Source organism: Galeopterus variegatus, unplaced genomic scaffold, assembly GCF_000696425.1.
Source record: "Galeopterus variegatus unplaced genomic scaffold, G_variegatus-3.0.2 Scaffold3548, whole genome shotgun sequence".
Classification (NCBI taxonomy): domain Eukaryota; kingdom Metazoa; phylum Chordata; class Mammalia; order Dermoptera; family Cynocephalidae; genus Galeopterus; species Galeopterus variegatus.
Window position 1 is genome coordinate 48,243 of NW_007729659.1, and position 22,341 is coordinate 70,583.

General features: G+C 50.7%; 1 protein-coding gene across 1 annotated transcript in view; it reads left to right on the plus strand.

Moving 5' to 3' along the window:
* Nucleotides 1-615: 615 nt before the first annotated feature.
* Nucleotides 616-22,341, plus strand: part of TIFAB (TRAF-interacting protein with forkhead-associated domain, family member B) — a 56,442-nt gene continuing 34,716 nt past the window's right edge. The window contains 3 exon segments of the mRNA XM_008585385.1: nucleotides 616-663; nucleotides 756-824; nucleotides 1,138-1,232. Coding sequence (XP_008583607.1) covers nucleotides 616-663; nucleotides 756-824; nucleotides 1,138-1,232 — 212 coding nt within the window.

The following is a 22,341-nucleotide window of genomic DNA, read 5'->3' on the forward strand; positions in this document are numbered from 1 at the left end:
TGGCAGTGATACCACAGTGGGGAAAGGGAGGCTGGGAGCGGGGGGAAGGGGGTACTGGGGACGGGAGTTCCGTCAAGGGAAGGCTTCTCCTTCCCTAGAACACCAGATTCAAAGTCAATCACCGCTGGGCTCTTGGGAGACTTCCCTACCCAAAGCGCCCTCACACAACTCAACTTATCCCAGTGACACCGGAGAACACCTCCCACGGGCCACATCCTGTGAGGAGTGAAACATGGCGCCTGACCTCAAAATGAAGTTTAGGGACTCAGCGGGATCAGAGCCGCCTACAGATTATACACCTCCAGACTCGCCCCTGAAGCCCAACATGCCCGCTCCTTGGTTCCTTCACTACTCCCAGCAAGTGGATTAAAGCGACTCTTGCTTAAGTATGAAGGAAGGGTTGATGGATTTCTGGGGCTATACCTAATGTATAGTTTGATTTTTGTCCCCGAGACCACCAGGACGGAAGTTCGGTGAGAGCAGGACCCTCAGGGGCCTTAGCAAATGTGGGTGGCATGGAAGTAGATGACAGCGCGGGGAAGAGAGAGAAGATGGAAGGGGACATTCCCGGCTCCCAGCACCTGTCCCTGCTCTGGCTCTGCTGCCCAGCGCGCCATGATGCATGCGGTCAACTGGAAAGAAGGGCCAGACCCTTATCTGGAGGTGGCCGCCTCTTGGCCACAGCTGGGGACCGGCGGCTGAGTCCGCGCCTACGCTGGCGTCTTTTGCTGGCGCTTTGTCCTCCACCGACCTAGGCTCTAGAGGTCCCGACACAGTCTTCTGAAGTGTCAGAAAGTGCCGAGCCTCGGAGTCGCGAGGCCCACGTGAGTTTGTGGCGCGTTAAAGACTGCGCCTGCAGGCCCCAGGCTCCTGTGCTAGTGAGGTTGGAAGGAAACGCCTGGCCCTACGCTCAGTGGCTGCCCCGGGATCTCAGAGGGACGCTAAAGGACAGAGTCAGAGTCCCACAAGAAGCCAGCAGGGTGCATGCGCACTCTCCCTGCGGCGCGGAGCACACCAAGGACGCCTTAGTGGGTATTAGTTAAAAGCTTACTAGTCCCCTCCGAGGAGTGTGATCCTACTTTGTTCTCGTACGGCCTGAATGCGCCCTTTCATGCTATCATGTGTGTCGCGATTTAGCGCGGCCTTGTGGGCCTGAAAAGGACCGCGACCTCTCTGGACGCGCATTCCGTCGGCACCAGCTTCGGTGGCACCAACGTCCCCGCCGGGCCAAGGCGCGGCGTCCCCAGAGCCACCGCATCTTCCTGTCGGTCTTCCGCGCGCTGCCGCTGGGATCGATGGCACAAACCACTGGACCACAGCATGCCTAAGTCCCTGCTTCCGAAGGCCCTCGCCTCCTCCGCCCCCCTTCCAGCCGAAAAATGCGTGCAGACCCTTTACCTCTACTTGGGGGCAATTGGACTGGGTTTAAAGAGCTATTGAGGCCCGAAGAGGCCGCCTCTCCCTGAATAGCTTTGTGCAACGTTTGCTAGACATTTGCATCTGTTTGCGCTTGGGGAAACGGCCCTGAAGGCTCAGTGGCGAGAAAGACCAAGGACTGTTTTGTGTCTCCCTCCTCCTCCCCGCTCCGCTGCGCGCGGGCGGATTTTGTGCAGCGCGCCACGGCCTCGGAGCCGAGGCATGCAAAACCCGTCCGGTTCAAAGATTGGGCGCGCTAGTTCTCGGCCCGCTTTTAAACAATTGCTGTTAACAATGCAATTTTAAGCAGAAAATCGTCTAACTAGATTAAATTCACATGACATTAAAAACGGGGGGAGAGGGGAGCATCGGCCTAGGAGTGCGGACGACTAACAGGATAGAAAGTGTGAAATGCATGCAGAGGTGGAACGACCGGCAGGTGCCCCGGACTCTCTCCGCCGGTCTAGGGCTGGGCCGCTGGCCTCCCTCCAGTCCGATGCCCGGGGAGAGGAAGAGGCTCCCAGGGGAGCCGGCGCGCGAGGCGAGGAGCCCACCTTTGGCGACAAGGGGGAGGGTGGTGTGCGCCTGAAATTAAGTTCCCGCCTCCTCAACCCTCTGCACCCGCACGCCCTGCGATCCTGGCCCTGCTGCGTCCTGCCCTCCCCAAGTGCGAGGGGCGCAGGGCAAAGCTGGGGACGACGGAACGCCTTCTCCACTCGCGAGACTGAGCAGACAGGCTCATTAATGGAATCGAAATCAAAGTCAGGCCTTAGAAAGCCTCATTGCTATGGCAGCAGAGTTCCCTGAAAGCGACAAAGCCCAGAGCCCCCCTCCCTCCCTTCCCGGCCCTGCCCTCCGCTTCCCCCCCTTCCCCCGCGCTGCCTGGAGCCACGCTCGGAGTGCGCTAGGACGGGTTAATCACTGTCAAAACAAAGAGATGAAAGGCTCTCCAATTGGAGAGCCCTTGGCGGCCTCCTCTCCGGCCTGGGGGAGGGAAGGGGGCAGCTATGGCCTAGCCTCCCTTGCGATCCAAGAAGGCGCTCCTGCCCTCAGCCGGGTGGAAGCCCCATCCCACCGTCCCTAGGCGACGCCGCCCACACAATCTGGCAGAGGAGGACAAACCGTCTCCCACCCAACCTACCCACAGCCACAACCACCACCCCCACAGCCACAACCCCACAAAACATAAGCACAAAGCCCCCGGGGCTTTTTCTTTGGCCTAAGGAAATGTTTGAGCCTTGAAAAAAAAGAAAAATTACTGACTCTAAACAAACAAACCAAAAAACCAGCAAAATTAAAATCAACAAACATTTAAGTAAATGTCTGTAACACAACATTGTTAATTAGTCAAGTGTAAATCCACTAGCTTCTATAGTTCTAATAAATCAAATTTAATGTGGGATTTGGAGACTTTTTTTTTTTAATCTTTAATATGATTCGAGGTGGTGTTCACGAAGATTTTTTAAAGGCTTAAAGGTTTTCTTGTAACTCCACCTGGGAGCCAGGGACATGTAGTCCAAAGCTGATATGTCCCTGTTTACTCTGTGACTGGTCCTTTGGGTTCCCCCACCACCACCTTGCACTTTGCCCCAGCCCCATCCTCTCAGGCAGACTGACAGGGCCCTCAGTCACCATTTCCTCCAGCCCCCTTTAGTGCAGCTGGAGACCCTGGAATATGAAGCAGTGCTGGGACTTGTCTGGTCACTCATCCTGTCAAAAGCCAGCCTGGGAAGGGCTGGTGGTCCTTTCTTCCACCCAATTTCTGCTCTTGGAGATGATGGGACAATGGGAGGAGAAGAGGGTGCAGAGAGGCAAGTCTGCAGGGGTCCAGGGCTCAAGGAAGAAATGGGTTTCTCAGAGATAATGCCTGAGAAGACCACCACTGGACTGTTGGAGGACTGGGGAGACTGTGCTGGCTTCAGAGCACTGACTCTAGGGACAGCTTTCAGTAGCTCACAGAGCTAATTGGAGATTTTTTTTTTTTCTTTTAGCCTGTAGGCTCAGGACCACCCCAGTGCCCAGCATCATCACCTAAATACAGTGTCATCCATCCCTTCTCTACGTTATTAGGCCCTCCAAGGCAAACACACACACACAGAGAGAGAGAGAGAGAGAGAGACCCCTCCCCAAACTCACTTCCTTAAAGCTCCTGATTTAAGGTCTAGAGCCCTTGGATATTCCCATGGTCAAGAATAATAGTAAGAAAACTCTCTTCCCCTTTCTGGGCCTCAGTATAATAATGGTAAGATGTTCCTGAAAAGCTCAGTGGGTGGTGAATAGAAGAGAGAAGTGGGCCAGAATTCCCTAGCCCTGGGCTGGGTGATGCCAGGTGCATGCTCCTGGAGCTAAGGCTACCTCAGGTGGGCACAGGCGTCACCTTCATTTTACTGTTGAGACATTGACAGAGGGCTTGTATAAGGACACCCAGAGTAAGATAGCTCTGCCAGCCCCAGCCCTTTGTACTCTCCGTCCTGGCAGTGCCACCTTTACTGGGGCCCCGACCTGTTCTAGGAGCACTGGGCAAGGCCCCCGGTGATAGAAATGCCCAGGAGGGAAGTATCTCTTCGTGAGTTTTGCTCCCAGTGTGACCCTCCTCCTTTCAATGAGGCAGGGGACTCATTTCATTTGCCTTTCAGGGGACTGCCATCTGTCCCTGACTAACACATCTATCCCTGCTGGGAAAGAGAACAGTGTGGGCTCCACCCCCACCCACTGAGTCTCAAAAGCCCATCAGGGAGGCCGCTCCACCCAGACACTGGATCTACTTTCTCTGGTTTGTGCACTGGGCCCGGCCAAGTCCTGGGACCCTCTCTGTGCCGTGGCCAGCTATGCAGCCAGGAACCAGGCCATCCGATCAACAACTCCTCCTGCCTTTAAAATCTTTGATTTTCACATCTCTCCAGTTCTTTTTCCTGGAGACACAGGCCTTGCTTCAGCTCCTACGCCTTTCTACACAGAAGAAAGTAGGCACCCTTCTACCCTTGTGGAACACCATGCCCAGGGCCCAAGATCAGAGTAAGTCTAGGGCGCTGTGTCCAAGATCTGGCTCAAACCCAGCCCCACCTCCAAGCCTCAGTGGGGTCATTTGTAAAATGGGGATAGCAGCAGCTCTCCTCCACGGGGCTGTTGATAGGATCAAACACTACAAACAGTGTAAACGAGCGGCACTTGTGTTGGACTAACCACTCCACAAATGTCAGCAATTATTTCTATTCACCATTAGGACACTTATCCCCTGAGGCTGGAAAGCTGTAGCAGAGACTTTTCCAAGACCTTTGAACATCATACTCATTTAACATTGCATCCTCTCTTACCCTTATTGTTTGTACGGCACTTGCCGTTTATTGAGTACTTCTCATTTGCAGACACTGCACTGAGTGCTCTCATTGACACTTCATTATTATCCCAATGTGTAGATGGAGAGCCCGCAGAGAAGCAAGGATAGGAACCTGCCTAGTTTCACAGCCGGAAATGGAGCCTGGGACTGATGGTCATTCCTCCTGACTTCAGAGCCATGCTATGAAGCTTCAACGGGTCCTTGGTTAATCCTGTGTCAACATCCAGTGTCTTTTGCTCAGGCCAGCTGACCCCAGAGCCACCAAGATGGGAAAAGGCAGTCCTAGAGAAGCTGTGACCTTGACCCAAGCACCCTGGAGAGGGGGCCAGAGCACTCTTCTGAATGGGAACAGAGAGCTCCCTGCGAGGGGAAAGGACAGCCTGAGTAATGCATCACCCTCAATTTCCTTCTCCACCAGGTCTTGCTCCAACGATGCTCATCAAAGGCACGCCCTCGGTTGTGGTGTTTGTACAGCCACGCACAGTGCTTGATGTGTCCATTATGCCTAAGGCTTGCACCTCTGGGCTACACAGCAGGCAGATACAGAGAGGCCACAACCATCCTGAATGGCACACCTTGGCACTACCCCTGACTGTTTAGAGGCAAGTGGGGGAAGAATATCCCACCTATTCCCACTGGAGGGAACTCCACATTACACTCAGGACAAACCAGCCCCCTAGAGCTTTGATCAGGCTTGATGAATCAGGCCCCTCTGAATCAAAGCCATCAAGGCACTGCAGCCTCTGGGGGAGGAGAAAGGAAGGTGGGCAGAGGGGAAGGGCTGAGCCTCAGTTTGGGGCTCACCCCACTCATTGCTCCGTCACAGACCAGCCAGGTCTGCCCTGATCACCAAGATCCACAGGAAAAAGATGTTACAGCCCCTCTCAGGAGTCCCGGTCAGGGCAAACCATCTTTCTTCCCTTCTGTCTAGTCCAGTTGAACTTCTTCTCACTGTCCAAGAACAGAAATATATTTAAGGCCTCTAACTGACCAACACAATAAACTACCTGCCATTGACTGTCAATCAAGTCCAAGCTCCTTATTGGAAAGATGGGGAAATGGAGGTCCCAAGAGGCAGTGACTTTCACAAAATCAGAGACAGATGTTAATAACAAGAAACTGGGGTATGGAACCATCCATCAGGAGGATGGTTTTTCCTTAGTAAGTGGATGGACATTCCCTGCAGGCCTACCTCTGCTCTAGGTTTCAGGAAAATACCTGTGAGATACTTGTCTTAGGGCTAATGGGTGACCTTCTAGGGTGAAGGCTTAACCCCTCTTAACCTTTGACCTCTGGTTATCAGTCCCCTCTTGGCCCCAACTTCTTCTTCAGGCAAAGTGAGTACAAATCTGGCATCAGTCTGCCCAGAGGCCAGTTGGGGAGCCAGAGAGGTCAAGATGCCCAGCAGGCACAGAACCTCTGTAAGCCAATCAGTCCTGCTTGATGGAGTGAAGGGAACCCCAGAGAGAGAGAGGTGGCCACCCCAGATAGGACAACTGCTGCAGGAGGGAAAAGCTGGGCCAGGCCCAGGCTCCCATGAGGGCCCTCTGTTCACATTCCCTGAATCAAAGCCCATGGCTGTGATGTGCAGAATGCTCCCAGGACTGGGGAGAGAAGTTGCCAGCTTTGGGAACCCCACAGCCCTGTCTGGAGCAGGCTCCTGGACGAGAGGCTTAAGGCCAGCCAAGCAGGCTCTAGAGAGCTGCTGGGGACTTTCAGCCTACTTGAAAGAACAAACAGCTTACGAGAGCTCTCTGGAGCACCTATTTCAATGTAAACTCTTGTTATGCTAATGAAAGATCCTTCTCTCTTAAAGCACATCTCCAAAAGACCTCCTTACAGCGACTGTGTGCCCTCAGGCTTATACGCGTGCATGAGTGTCTAAGAGTCAAACAAGGCCCCTGGAAACAGAGGGCTTGGCTTCTGGGCTTCCCCAAACACCCCATGCCTGTTCGTCTGAATTAGAAGTGACGGGGAAGGACATGCCGCCAGCCTCTCACCTGTTTAGAAGTCATTTCAAAGAGCTGCTCCTTTCAGAAACACTATTGAGAATCGGGCAGCCAGCCAGGCAAAAAGTGCCCCTGTGGCACAGAAGATGTCACCTAGCTGTGCCTGGGACCTCAGTGGATCAAAGCGTGAGCCCCCAAGGCAGACAATCCTGGTTCCTGTCTAGACTCTACGTTACCAGGCGAGATAGCTACCCTTGCTCTGAGATGCCATTTCCTCATCCATCAAGCGGTGAGGACTACGGAGACCAGGCATTTTGGAAAATATTTCGTACGGGCCCAGCACATAGCAAGGAGAGGTCTCTGCTGTGGTGGGTCTTCCCCTGGCCCCTGGCTCAGCAGGAGGGAAAAGGCTTGCGATGGAGACTTTGGAAAGGAGGAGGCAGGCTGTTGGTGGTCAATATGAAAAAGTGGTCAGGCAGCGTGCTCCATAGATTGCCTTTTTTGGAAAAGCTAAACAGGAGTTTTTCATCTGGATAGAAGGCACAATAGGGGCAACTTCCTAGAAAGCTTAAGAGTGCAGGGCGGATTCCTCACTCCTCCTGAAGCAGTCAGGGCTCTACCACCTACCACAGGTGCCCTTAAACCAGTGACTCATGTCTCTATACCTCAGTCTCCTCAACTGCAAAATAGGGATGATGATAATACCTTCCTCATCTGGTGCTTAGACAGGTAAAGGAGGTTAGCCCAGCATGAGGTAGCATAGGAAACGCTCAGTAAACGTCATCTGTCACCACCATGACCATCCTTCTATGATGGTATACGTCCCCCCTGCTGAGAATCCTGGTGGGAGGTGACAGCGCAGGCGCAGACCCCACGTGAGGCAGCGGTCTAGGGAAGTGGGACCTCTCAGGCATCTTCTAGGGTCAAAAATGGCTTCCTAGGAGAGAGAACATAGAAAAACATTTTTCTAGTGGTTTCGTCCACCCCACCCCCACCCCCTTCAAACACACACCTACACAACTGCCTGCTCTTAGGGGTGTGGAGGGGCCAGAATGGAATAAGGGGTGAGGAAACAGCTGCAAGCCGGGGCTCACCTGTGCCCACTCCCACCCCTCACCTCCGGCCACGTGGGGCAGGTGCTCATGCAGAGCCAGGAGACAGGGCTGTTGCCTTGGGGAAGAGAAAGCCCTCAAGAACAGGCCACTGATCTCAAAGGGAAATAATGGGATTTTCTGGGATTCACATTGATCCCCAAAGGAGAAAAGCTTCTGTTTGCCTTTTTTAAGCCGCCAAACAAGGAACTAAAGCCTCTTTCAGCCCTGAGTCAGGGCTGTCCTTTCTGAAGTCCTTATTATCCCTGAGGCACTGGGAGACTGGGCCCCAGTGCCTGGCCCTCCATGCAGTGAGCTTTCCGTCAGGCAGAGGTCTGCCTGGTTTCCTAGCAACCGACACCCCACCGGACCGCAGGTGCTGGCACCTTGACCCATAGTTCTTGACTGTGGCCTGAGGAGGGCCTGGCTTCTGTCCTTGATCTGCCTGGGGGCATGTTTCCACATCCAGGAGCAAACACATGAAGCAATAGTTCTCCAAGCCACCAAAAATGCCACACACACACACACACACACACACACATCCTCACCACAGCTGACCAAAGGTGATGACAATGACAATACCAGTCATAGTCGTAACAGCAGCTACCAGTTGTTGAGCAGTGTGGTGCCCCAGACACGTCTTCCTCTCCACCCAGCCTTACCTGTGAAGGTCTCAATACCTGCTGGGACAACCAGCCCTCACCCTGAAGAGCTGATAACAGCGCCAAACCCCAAGTGACTCCAGTGACCTTCACCTCTGGCCCCTTGAGCTGCCCTTCTCATAGCCACATTCTAGATGTGGTCATCACCACTCTACCTCTGAAGCCTCACACACACACACACACACACGCACACGCACGCACACTCATGCCCACAGTCTTACACATTCTCACACCCCCACAAACACACACAGCCAAACTCAGTCTCCAGCCTTCTCTCTGTCCACTCCCTCAGACACACCTCCAGCCTCTTGCTCCCTCTAGCCTTGGCCAGCTTCCTCAGACTCCACACAGTGACTCCATCCTCCCCCACACTCCAGTGTGCTTCGTCCACCCACCAGTGTCCACTCCCTCAGACACACCTCCAGCCTCTTGCTCCCTCTAGCCTTGGCCAGCTTCCTCAAACTCCACACAGTGACTCCATCCTCCCCCACACTCCAGTGTGCTTCGTCCACCCACCAGTGCCTGCCGTGGCGACCTGAAAGTCCTCCTCCTCTCCTCTCACTTCCCCACTCATCTCCTCCTGCACATTTGACTTCCTACCATTTCAGAGGCTCCCCACTGCACTTGGAGGTAAGGCCAAAATTCCCTTTTGAGGTTCACTAGCCACATGACTTGTGACTTGCCCATCCTTAACAGTCCCCCCAGCCCCCACATATACATGTGCACACGCACATAGGCATGTTGCTGTATTCCAGCCTGTGCTCTGCTCACACAGTCCCCTCTGTCTGGACTCGCCTTTCCCCTCCTCTGTGAATAGCCAGCTCCTTCCTATTCATCTTTGAAGACACCTCAGGTGCCACCTCCTCCAAGAAGCCTCCCCTAATTCCCAACACCACCACCTCCTCGTGTTATGTGTCTGCAGCAGCAGAGACTGCTGGTTGTCTTTTCTTCTCTCGTGGTAATAGAATTTTCAGCTGGATAAATGTCAGGAGAAAAACTGTATTTCCCAGTCTCCATTGCAACTAGGGGTGGTCACGGGGCTCAGTCTGGCCCATGGAATGGAAGCAAAGGTGGCTACATGTGGCACCCTCCAGGACCCTTTGTTAGAGAGCTGGAGCGTGCTCTCGCCTCTTCCTCTTCTCCCTCCTTCCTGCCACCTGGGACAGTGCTGCCATCTTGGAGGATGAGGATGAAGGCCATGGGCCAGGAATGGAAGGAACCTGGTTCCTGAGGGTTTCATGAAGCAGAAGTACCCAGGGTGTTCTGGACAGAAAACCTGGAGAGAAAAAGAGACTTTCACCTTGTTTAAGCGACTCTTGATTTGAGTTTTGTATCACTCTAAATAGTATCTTTCCATCGTGCCCTCTTTGTACCCAGGGGCACGTTTCTATCACTGTGCCCATCACATGGGACATAGTCACTTTTCATGGGTCTGCTTCCCCAGGAGACAACAGCTGCCTGAGGCCAGGGACTGTGTCTAAGTCCACGCTGTATCCTAGAGCCTGGAGCATGGTAGGCACTCAGAAATGAATGGAGGAATACATGGATGTTGATGATTTAGACAGGCAGATTTGGGGGTGGAAGACTGATCTGGGGGAGGTAACTCTAAGTGCCAGAGCACAGAGGAGAGGTTCCCAGACTCAGTTGATAAGCCAGCCCCCATCTGCACACTTGCCTTGCTTTCTGGCATGCACTGTTCCAATCGCTATTTCTGGTCCCTCCTGTCTCTTACAGTGAGACCAGACAGAGCCCTTGCCAGGGGCTTCCCACACATGCTCACCACCCAGCTCATTCCACCAGGCCTGTGAGGCTGCAGGCTACAGGAGAATAGACATTAAACAGGCAGGGAGCTCTGTTCACATGCTCACTGGCTCACCCAGCATGCCATGGCCCTGCTGCAGATGCTACCTCTGCTGTCTTGAGACCTGGCCTCCCTGGTGTCTTCTGGAGGACCAGGTGGCACAGCCCAGAAGGACAGGGGAATTAACACCCTGAGGGGGTGAACTTTGACCAGTGAGAGACAGAAGCCACAGGTAAATTCTTCTCCTCCCTTCCTCCTCTGGGCTGTTTGGAGACACGGTAGCTTCATGCAGCCTCTCTGAGGATGTCTTGCAAAACTGAGCATCAGCCGTGCTGGTAACCACACAGCAGCCAGCTCATAACGCTCTCCCTTATATTCTTCTCCCGCCTTTCCTCTCTCTCTCCCTTTTTCTCTTATTCCTACTTCCCTTACCCTTATATTCTTCTCCCGCCTTTCCTCTCTCTCTCCCTTTTTCTCTTATTCCTACTTCCCTGGGATTGAACTCTCAGTAACATGTTAACACTTAAGTTTCTGAGCTCTATTTTCTAAGGATACCCATGGAAATCATGTGTGGGGGACAGTGAGAAGAAGCCTGCTGTGGTCAGAAGGCAGGGCAGTGATGTGATATTAGGCTGGGAACGTCAGCTGGTGCTGGGTGAGGCAGCCTTGACTGCCAGGCCAGGAGTCTATGCCGCTTCTGGAAGCTACTTGAGTGCCATGAGGAACACGAGAGCCCTCCCTGGGTAGATGCCTGCATTGTCCCTGAGGCCACAATCTGCCTAGAAGCTTCTCCTACCTCCTATCCTGCCATGAAGCCAAGGGGAGAACCCCAAGGACGACTGCATTAATTCTCACATCCACCCAGAAGCCAGAAACACTAAGAGGCAACACAGCTGCTATTGTTGCTACTGTTAGACCGGGAAATTGATCCTTCCTTGCTTCCTAGCTGGGTGACCTCAGCAAGTTCTCCATCTCCCTGTGCCTCCTTTTTCTCTCATATGTAAATTGGGGATAATAATTATATTTACCTCATAGGGTTGTTACGGGGACTAAAGCACAGTGCCTGGCACATAGTATGTGTTTGATACATGTTAGCCATTATTATCATTACCATGAAACACCTCAAGAGAAAAATCCATGTACTTCTTGGGAATCACACATTTGCTAGACTCTGTTGGCTCTCAACTCCAGTGCTCAGGTGGACCAGTCTCACCCTCCATGCCCACCAATAATGCCACCCAGCAAGGAAGCTGCTATTTCATCTGCCTATTCCTGAACCAGGAGATAGGACATTTAAACACACTTTAACAAAGACACAATGTCAGGCCAAGCATCCTTAAGAAACATGCATGAAGTCGTTCCAGGGCTTATCCTAGACACCCAGACAAACATGCATTTCACAGGGCCATAGAGATCTCACTGGCTGCTGTGATGCACAGGTGTTGGCAGAGAATATTAGACAGGCTAAAAATGAGCATTCCAGCCCACAACCCAGCAAACAACAGAGCACACCCAGGGTCCTGAGGCAGGAGCCACGGGCTGCCCCCCGCCCCTGCCCCAGGAAAGGAGCACAGCAAAAACACCACTTCCATGCAGATGGCCCATCTCAGCCACCGTCCTAGCCACAAAAGCAGCTCAACGCCTCTGCAATAGCCACAGCCACCGTGCAGGGGACCCGCTAGACACTCAACTGCGTTGACACAAGGAGAATCATCAGTGGAGATCAGAAAAAGGAGAGGATGTCTATTTTTATCTTAAAGTTCTCTCTAATTTCCCTGTGATTTTTTTTTTTTTTTTACACATTGTTTATTTAAGAGCGTGTTGTTTAATTTCCACACATTTGTGAATTTTCTAAATTTCCTTCTGGTATTGTGATCAGAGAACATATTTTCTATGAGCTTAGTCTTTTTAAATGTAGTAAGACATGTTTTCTGGCCAAAAAGAAATAAAAGAAAAACGAACATTAATTTTGGCCCACCATTTCGTTTCTAAGCAAATATTCTACAGGCGTACCCACACATGTGTGCAAAGTTACCCAAGCCAAGGAATTAGACTCCACTCCAAAATCTTCACTGGAATTAAAGAGAAATCCACATTCTATTTTTGCTGAGGTTGTTTAGCTCACAGGATATAAGCCTGGAATAGACAGTGGCTGTCTTGCCTTCACATGAGAACAAAGCCAAGAAATGGACAGACAGAGAGAGAGAGAGAGAGAGAAAAAAAACTTGCTAAAGCCATTATGGGAGCACAGGATTCTGCTGTTTTTGAAGTTGAAGCCAGTCTCATGACTTTTCAAGTACACAAGCCACTAAATGCCCCTTTTCAATGAACCATTTTGCATTAAGTTTCAATCATTTGCCAACAAAAATGCTCTGACCAATACAATGTGCAAAGATGTTTATGGCAGGGTTGTCATAGCAAAAATGTGGCACTATCTAAATGCCCATCATAGATTTCTACTTGAATAACTTGAGGTACATGCACATAATGGAACTATACAGACTTCACAAAGGAGCAATATAGCTCTGTCTGCTATACTGGAAACACACACTATATTATAAAGTGAAAAAGGCAAGGAGTGGAATGGTGTGTGTGATATTTTCCAGTAAGCATATTATTTTTAAAGGAGGGACACACACGTGCACGCACATGCACATACACTTGCTTGGATTAACATGACATTTTCTGAAACTCACATGAGCAAGAATTTGTTACTAAACATAAGCATTCGGAGTGTGCTCAATAAATGCACTGTCCTGAGTGTTCCGTGTATATTATCTCATTTTATTCTCACGATGTTCCAATAAGGCTGATACTATAATTAGCCCCATTTTATATCTGAGGAAACTGAGGCACAGAGAGGTTGATCGTAAACCAAAGTTACATAGATGGTAAGTGGACCTTAACTGACTGAGGGCCCTGGTCACGTCCAGGTAGTGGGCTTACAGGTCAGGAGGGTGACTCACCTTTTTGCACTGGTCCCTTGCATGCTTCTTGTTTAATCACAGAAGTTACACGTGCACAAAGCAAAATGTGAGCTCATGGAAGCAGCACTTGGAGAGGACTTTCGGCAGCCCACCTGTGTGCTGCTGCAGCCAGAACAGGCTGGCCTGAGTGAAGGAACAGCTCTGTGGATCAGACAAGACCCTGGGGGAGCAGTAGGGTCCCTGTGTCCCCTTAGCCCTTGGATCCACCTGTGCTGGGCCTGAGCTGATGGGCCACCTGCTCTCATCTTTGTCCAAGCAGGCAGGAACTGCTGACTGTCACTCAGCCTCAAGGAGGTCAGCCTGCATTCCCAGGTCCAAAAGGTAAGAGGACATCTTAACACCCCAGAACCAGGTTGGCCTGGCTGGGTGCAAAGCAGCATGATCCCCACTATGAATGACATTGCCTCACATGTCCAGCGTTGGTGTCAGCCACACTGGGCCTTCCTAGCAGGAGCATAACCCCCAGGCCTGGTCCCCAGGGTTTGCCCATGGCTGGGGGCTGAGAGGTTCCCGGAGGCCACAACATTGCTGTAGTGGCCTCAGCCCTCGAGGAGAAAGGCCTGGCCATACAGTGGGGCCAGCTCTCCTCAGACCTCCCTTGGGCCTCAGGCTGTTGCTGGACGTTGTGAGCTGCCCAGCCTTGGGTTTGTCTCTGAGCCCAGAACTCTCCTGGGTGCCAGGTGGAGAGTCAGCCCTGGGAGGGCATGGGGGTAGCCGTGAGGCAGGTAAGAAGTAGCAGAGCAGGACTTCATGCCCTTTTCCAGGCAGGATTTGCCTGAGCTGCACCAACCCCACCAGGTGCCATATCCCACTCCCTCAGCACTGCTGTCTGCTGCCCCCACCCCCACCCACCTGCAGCCCCAACTTGATGATGACCCCTCAATGCCTGGAAGTCCTAACCCTCTATTCCCATGACAATGCCTGGCCAGGAAGCCCAGTGTGGCCAGGTTAAGAACTAAGATTTGACATCTGAGACCTGGGTTCAAATCCTAAGTCCATCACTTTCTGCATGCACTCACTCAACAAGCATTAATGGAGCACCTACTGTGTGCCAGGCACTGTGCTAAGCCCTGGAGACAGAGCAGTGGGAAACAACAATGCAGGCCCTGCCCTCATGCAGCTTACAGTCCAGTGGAGAGAGAGCTTTTTAACACATTGTGTGAACTATCAGTGAGTGTCTTACTAGAGCAAGTGCCACAAAGAAGGGGAGCAAGTACAGAGACTTCTGTGGGTGCATGTGGGGGAATTCTGACCCTGCCAACTGGCCCTAGCTACTTGGAGGACGGATACATGAGAGCTAGTTTAGGAAGGGGGGAGTATGTTCCACTCAGGGGAAACAACATGTGCAAAGGCCCTGGGGTTTGGGGGCTGAAAAGAAGGCCAATGTGTCTCTAGTACAGGAAGTATGAGGGAGTACATGGTGAGAGATAGGGTTGGAAAGGTCAGCAGGGACAGAGGCAATGGAGAGCCACCAGGGGAGGGGGAGGTAAGGCTGGGGATCCCAAGATCAATTAGTGTTTTTCAAAGACCATTCTGTCTGCAGACTATCTAGATGTGCAGCCTGAACAATCACATGCCACTGGACCTCAGTTTTCTGCAGTGTTTAATAGCGACAGTACTATTCTTGCCTTTGAGGTCACTGACAGGATTACCTGTGCTCCTGTGTGAAGCATTTAGCACAGTGCAGGTGGAAGGTGCTATCACTGGGGATTGAAGCTGCTATTGCTGGGGATTGAAGCTGTCCAGAGTCCTTGGGGTAAGTGGTTGGCAAGGCTAAGAAGTAGATCTTGTTCACAGGCTGTCCGATTCCTCATTTTTCTGAGTGGGTCAAAAGGCTTCTAGAGGGCAGAGGCTGCTTCATGGCTTCTCAGGAAAAGGATCTGGAGGCACTCACAGAAAAGCGAGCCCAAGAGATGAGGTCCTGGGCTCACAGAGAGAGCCCACAGCCTGCATGAAGGGCAGGGAAAGGAGAGGAAGGCAGGGTCTGGGTGGGCAGAGTGGGGTGGAGACTTGAACTGCCTGAGGAGAGCCCTGCTGCATGCCCCCCACAACCCCCAAGTTGTATGGTTCACACAAGCCTCAATTCAGGGGCAAGAAGGCCAGGGCCATTGCCATTTTACAAACAAGGAAACTGAGGCCAGGAAAAATGAAGTCACTTATCCAGAATCACTTAGCTGGTGAGTAACCAGGGCAGGCTGTGAGCCCAGACTACTTTCTGCCAAAGCCCATGACCCCTGAGCCAGATTCACAGCAGCAAGGAGGAGTGTTGAGAGGTGGCAGGACTATTCCAGTGCTGCCCATCCTGTCCTTCCTAAGGCGTGGTTGTCCTGCTCCTCCCGGGTGCCTGGACAAGCACATCCTTTCAGCTCCTTCTCTCCCCAGCCCATCCCATTTTGCAGTAATGTACATCCTGCTCCTGACAGCCTGATCAGATCAGAAGACTTCCTGGAGGAGGTGTCTGATGCTGAACCTTGAAGGGCAGGCACGATTCAGCAAGAGGCACACCAGATCCAAGGGCTGGGGCTGGAAGGAGAGCTGCACAGCACAGTTGGGGACAGGGAACAGGCTGGCTTGGTTGGGATGAAGGGAGGGCAAGAGAGGGGAGCACTGGGAGGTGTTCTTGGGGCTAGCCCTTGGGAGGCCTTGAGCATCCAGCTAAGGAGCTGATTGTTCATCTTGTAGATAAGAGTAAGCAGAAGGATCATGAGGTAAAGGTGGCTCTTGATCCTCGAGATGGAGGGGAAGGGGTGCAAAAACCAGGTCAAAGCCTTGGAGGCCCATTGGGGCAGGTGTTTGCCTGGCGGCTGGTGGGCAGGATGAGGCAGGTGTAGAAGGCTTTGGCCCTGGCCCACCCCCCTGCCCCAAAGGCAGCTCCAAGGCCTGATTCCGTCCCAGCTAGCTCCCCTGCCGAGGGCTTGTACTCCCTCCCCCACAGGGTTAATCAGCTTAGGAGGGCAGCAAATGAAGGCTCCAGAAGGGCAGGGCCCTCACTCTCTGCAGCAGCAAATTAACACTTCAATTAAAAGCTAGCAAAGCCAGACCTGACATCCACACTCTCACTGGGTAAGGATTTAATTAAGACATAGCGGGGAGGATCAGGGGAGGAGGCCACCTTGGAAGGCCCCACCTTGAGCTGACCATTTTCGTCAAACTGTTGTTGTTTCCAGCTCAGACTATGGGCTTGAGACCACTGAGCACACTGGAAGCAGCAGAGTTTCTCCAGGTGCAAAAGAATCCCCTTTAAAGGGAGGGGGCTTGTAAAGATGCCCATTCTTGGGCGTCACCCCAATGCCGCTGATCCCAAGTCTCTGAGATGGACCCGGGAGTCTGCTCTTGTACACATCCTGAGGTTGGGTTCTGATGCCTGCAAGTGTTGAAAGCTACTGCTTTGGTAGGTTGGGAAGCAGTTTAGTGGATCAAGATGATCAGCATTTTTAAAAATGGACTAGAACAGAATATCAGAACAGAAAATATCACAGGGCATCACATAGAATGGGGGGAGTATTATTTTGTGACTCTTGTTTTACTTATGTGTGTATGTGTGTGTGTTTATACTGGGTTGCTATGAAAAAAAATTTTTTTTTACTGTAGATTTCAGTTAAAAAGTGTTTGAAAAACCTCACAACCACAACTCTTCAGCAACAAGAAGGTGCCAACGCCCTCCACAAGCTGTTGGCCCCCAGTTCCCAGATATGTCCAGCAGTGAATCTTACCATAGTGGTTCCTCCAAGCCTATTGATCCTAAAACGTCAGGACCACTGGAAGCCTGACCTCCCCCAGAAGTCATCTGCAGACAGGTGGGAAGGTGCGGCCACCAGCCGCTTCTGGGGATAATGGGCCTAGGCCCAGGCTGGGGCAGGTGTTGGAAAGGGGACCCCAAAAGAGACCACAGATGGGGCTTGTACTGACAGCTAGCACAGAGGCCCCAAGCCAGCCCCTAACCAGCCTCAGAGCCTGGGGCAACACCAGAGGACCAGCAGCCACGTCCCTACCTTCCAGAACTCATGCCTGCTTGGGAGAAAGAGGAAGAGGTGCAGGAAAGGGCCTGCACAGAGGAAGGGATGGCTGGGAGATGGCCTGGGCAGTGCAGGAGGATGGGGCAGGCCAAGCAGGCTGTCTTCCAAGTGCCACATTCCCCAGCCCTCGCGAGGCCACACCGTCCCTGCCCTTTCTGCCTTGGCAATCCCTTTGAGCTCGAGAGGGCAGATGGGGGTCAGAGAGTGATGAGCCCTGGCCCTAGACACATTTGAAACCCTGGGCCAGGGCGAGGCCTTCTAGGTGGGGTCGCCCCCTCCAGGGCAGCAGCATCCTCCGCCTGAGCCGGCCGTTGCTAGGGCCCCTCTTCCGAGGCATCAGGTTATAGGGCCACATGGAGCAGCCCATCTGCCAGCTAACTTCTCACTTTCCCCCCTAAGGCTGCCTGTGACCCGGCTCCCTGGGCTCTGGCCCATGTGTAAAAGTGGCGGGGGGCCTTTATTCCCACCGAGCCCCTTCTCAGCAGTTCGGCAGCCAAACTGCTCTTGGATTACATTTTGATGAGTTTTCAATTTAGGCTCAGCAGACAAGGGAAGGGAGGGGCCGGGGGTCTGGGGGTGGGGGTGGGCGGGGGGCAGGCAGGGGAGCCGACGGAATAAACGCAACAGATGGGTCCAATTGTACTGCCTAGGCAAATGAAGGAAGACATCTGTAGCTCCCGAATACTGGTGGTCTGAAACGCAATTAGCCCTCTGTGAAAGGGGCCCCTCGCAGCCCCCTCGGCCAATCCCCTCCGAGGCACTGCTCACGTTACAATGGCCTTGACCACAATCCATTGAGCAGAAAAAGGAAAAAAAGAAAAGAAAGAAAGAAAGAAAGATTAATCCAGGAGTTGCTGGGCGGTGGGGCTGCAAGTGGAGTTGCTGTGCTGGAAAGGAAAGGTTACTTATGTTTCTGCTTTTCTCTTTCTTTTCCTTTTCAATTTGTCTACTGTAGTCTTAGTAAAAAGAAGGAGAGAGCAGGATGTCTTAGTTTTTTGTCTGGTAAGGCTATGTGCACCCACATCTCCAGTGGTTATTAATCTACAAATTGCCCCCACACTTCAACTTTCCACTGACTTGTTTGGAAAATAATGAATGAAGACACAAGTCTCTATGGCTAGGATTGGGTCCCACCCCTGACCCCTGAGGGGTGAGAAAGCTGTTATGTGATAAGACCCCTTCTGCACGTGATAATTACAATGGCCGCTGTGAGCTCCAGGGAGTGGTCTTGCGCAGTTGGAAATGTGAGCTCTGCCTGACTCCTCTGAGGACATGCCTCCAAATTTCTGTCCCATCCCTACTATCAAGGAGCCCAATTGGAGAATTGGGAGAGGATTTGGGCTTTATTCTTCCGTGCATATTTATGATTGGTGGTAAGGGGAGGAAAGCCCAGTACAATGGTAGAACTGTCCCTGGGGGGCCGGGGTACCTTCAAATTACTCTCCTGGCTTTGTTCCCCTTAGGATCTGCTCGCTCGTGCTCTCTCACATCTGATCCAGGAGGTGGCAGCTCCGCCCAAGGAGGTGAAAGAAAGCCCTTCTTGGGTTTCTGCTGCCCATACCCTGTCAGAGCCATCAGACAGCCCACAAAGCTCCTGAACCAATGTCACAGGTGCCCCAGGACATGCATTCAGCACCTCAGTCCCTCCTTTATAGAGAATCTCTGCAGACTAAGAATCAACGGGGCATTTTCCTATTGTTTGTTTAGTTTTTGTTTGATCGTGGTAAAATAGACATAAAATTTACCATTTTAACCATTTTTAAGTGTACAGCTTAGTGGCATTAAATACATTTATGTCATTGTGCAACCATCACCATAATCCACCTCCAGAACTTTTTCTCTCTCCAAACTGAAATTCTGCAACCATTAAACACTAACTTACCATACCCTGCGTGGCAACCACCATTCTACTTTCTGTCTTTATGAATTCGACTACTCTAGTCAATAGCAAACAAATATCTGATATGACGGTCAGGTACCGAAATGTGCTATGAAGAAGTATAAAGCAGGGGAATGGTAGAGACTTCTGACGCTCAGCCACTACCAGTTCCCTGTCAGGACACTGAGCACAGGAGAAGCTTTCTTTCCCCACCCCCTGCAGTTAGATGGAGCCATGAAACCAGCAGTGGCCACTGAGCTGGGAGCAGAAGTGATCCACGCCATTTCCAGGCTACCGCTAGTACAAGACCCTCTAGCCCTCTTTTCCTCTGTCACAGTGACCCACAATGTTCTAGGGAGTGGGTCTTCACTCAGCCTTCTCTGGCAGAGGAAGTGGAGCACAGCTCTCCACCAATCCACAGCAGACACAGAGCATGAGCAAGAAAGTACTCTGTGCGCATTCAGCCACAGGGGTTTGGGGTTATTACCACAACACGGCCTGGCCCATTCTTATTAAAACACGGTCAGGGGCTATAGCAGAGGTTCTCGTATGTTTTGGTTTCTTAAAAATCACTGAGGACCATGGAGAGCTTTTGCTTATGCGTGTTACATCTATTGGTGTTTACCTTTTTAGAAATCAAAAGAAAAATATCTATTCAATTATTTAAAAAATAACCCCATTATATGTTAACATATAAAATGTTCATGAAAAATAATGATAGTTTTGAAAACAAAAAGTTAGTGAAAAGAGTGATATTGTTTATATTTTTGCAAGTATCTTTAAATAGCTAGCTTAATAGAATACAGCAGATAGATTTATATATCTGCTTCATTCAAGCTGGTATGATATATTGTTGAAGTACAGGAAAATCCAATCTCACACAGCTGGAAAATGGAGGACCTTACAGACCCCATGAGAAGGTCTCAGGGATCCCCAGGGGTCCTTGGAACACACTTTGAAAGCCACTGGGCTGGAGAGAGCTGACAGTACTGGCGGCTGGAGTGTGGTTGTCCAGCCCAGAATCAAGGGCGGACTGGAAACTGGGTTGGGGCTGGAGAGGATGGCTGGCAGGTTGAAGCCATTGACCCTGTTGAGTTGGGCCTTGGTTCTTTGGAGGGTCTGCCAGACAAGAAGGCTAGAGCAGAGAAGGAACTGGAAGGCCAATGATTGGCCTGTTTCCACAGATAGCATCAGGAGGAGCAGAACTCGGGGCCATCTGGACTTCTGACACAAGCCCCATGTTCTGTCCACTTAGGCATTAAGGACGACTTCACACCATTCATTTGTAAAACTATTTATCAATTGCTAAGGTCTCAGTCCAAGGTGGATACCCTTAGATATACCCCAAAGCATCTGCAAAGGATGGATCAAGGAGACTTTCAGTCTTATTCCAAGTTCCTGGGACATGCTCTGGAAGTCCCAGGACATCAAAGTTCTGATGACCTTAAGGTCTGTGGTGCTGAGGAACTGGGACAACCGGGGGCCTGATACCAGGCCAGGAGTATCACACCAATCCCCTGATGCCAGAAGAAGGGCAAAGGGATGAGCCCTCCTTCCCTGTAAATAATTATAAGTGAAAGTAGACACTATTAATAAAAGTCGTATCCTTTATTAAGTTTTAACAAAATGTCAGGCATTCCCTCCCAACCTACTTTAGAGTAAGATATTATCTCCATTTAACAGTTTAGGAGTCTTGTGTGTATGTGTCGCGTTTTTTCTTTTCTCTTTTTTGTAACTTTTTATTTTAATACAATTTCGAACCTACAAAAAAGTTTCAAGAACAGTAAAAAGAATCTCTTAAATACCCAGATGCATCAATTGTTAACATTTTCCCACACTTGCTTTATCATTCTGTCTCCCAATGGATAGGTAGATACCTACTTTTTAAAAACTGAGCCATTTGAGAGTAAGCTGCAGACAGCAGGACTCTTCAGCCCAAAATACTTCAGTGAGAAAAGGACATTCTTTAACAAAACCTTACTACAACTATCAAAATCAGGAAATCTCACACCAGCACAATGCTGGTATCCAATGCCCAGTCCATGTTCAAATTTCTCCAAGTGTCCCAATCACGTCCTTTATAGCTATTTTCCCCCCCAGGCCAGGGTCTAATTCAGAGCTATGCATTGCTTTTGGTTGTCATGTCTCTTTATTTTCTACTCTGCCATCTTCACAATGTCACCCTCAAATAATTTCCTGTCATGTCTCCTCGGTCTCCTTCAACCAGGATTAGTTCTTCAGCCTTTCTTTGGTTTTTGTGACCTTGACATTTTGGGGAAGTACAGGCCAATTGTTTTGTATAATGTCCCTCAAGATGGCTTTTCTTTTATTTCCTCATAATTACATTAAGGTTTTATGTTTTGGCAGGAATATCACAGAAGGGATGTGTATCACAATCAGGAGCTGCTTGACGTTGAATTGTTCCATATTGGGGGTGTCACCTTTGATCACTTGATTAGGTGGAGTCTGCCAGAACTCTCCACTGTAAAGTTACTATTTTTCCTTTGTAACATAAGTGGGAAGATATTTTTAGTCTGTAGATATCCTGATCCTCATCAAACTTTTACCTGCTAGTTTTAGCATTTATTGACAATTTTTTTGCCTGAATCAATAGTAATTAATGTTTGCAAATAACTTAATGTTATCCCTTAATGTTTGCAAAGTAGAGACTTTCTTATTCCATCATTTCTCCTACATTTATTAGTTGGCATTTGACTATAACCAAGTGGTTTTCCTTCTACTCATAGATTGATTGATTTACACCAGTTTGGACTCATAGATTCTTATTTTATTCAATGGGTTATAATACTTTACTACCATTATTTATTCCGATGTTCAAATTGTTCTAGTGAGAAATTGCCTTGTGAGAGCAGGCCTGCTTCTATGTCCTTTTAATGTGCCTCCATCCTCCTCTGAGCCCGTCCTTACTTTCTGACATAGTGAGATACTCCAGGCTCGTCTCGTGCTTTTCCTGCCCCAGCCCTGGAATCAGCCATTTCTCCAAGGAGTCTGGTTCTTTTTAGTAGTCAACGGTATTTAGAAACCAAGATCTGGATAAGTGTGTTCATGGCTATTGTTGTATTGTTTTTAAACCATTTCCAATTCCATAAAATTCTTCACCTTCCTCCATTCATTATTTATGCGTCTATATATTCATTCATTCGCTCAGTCCTACGATACGCAAAATATTGCTATACCCATCC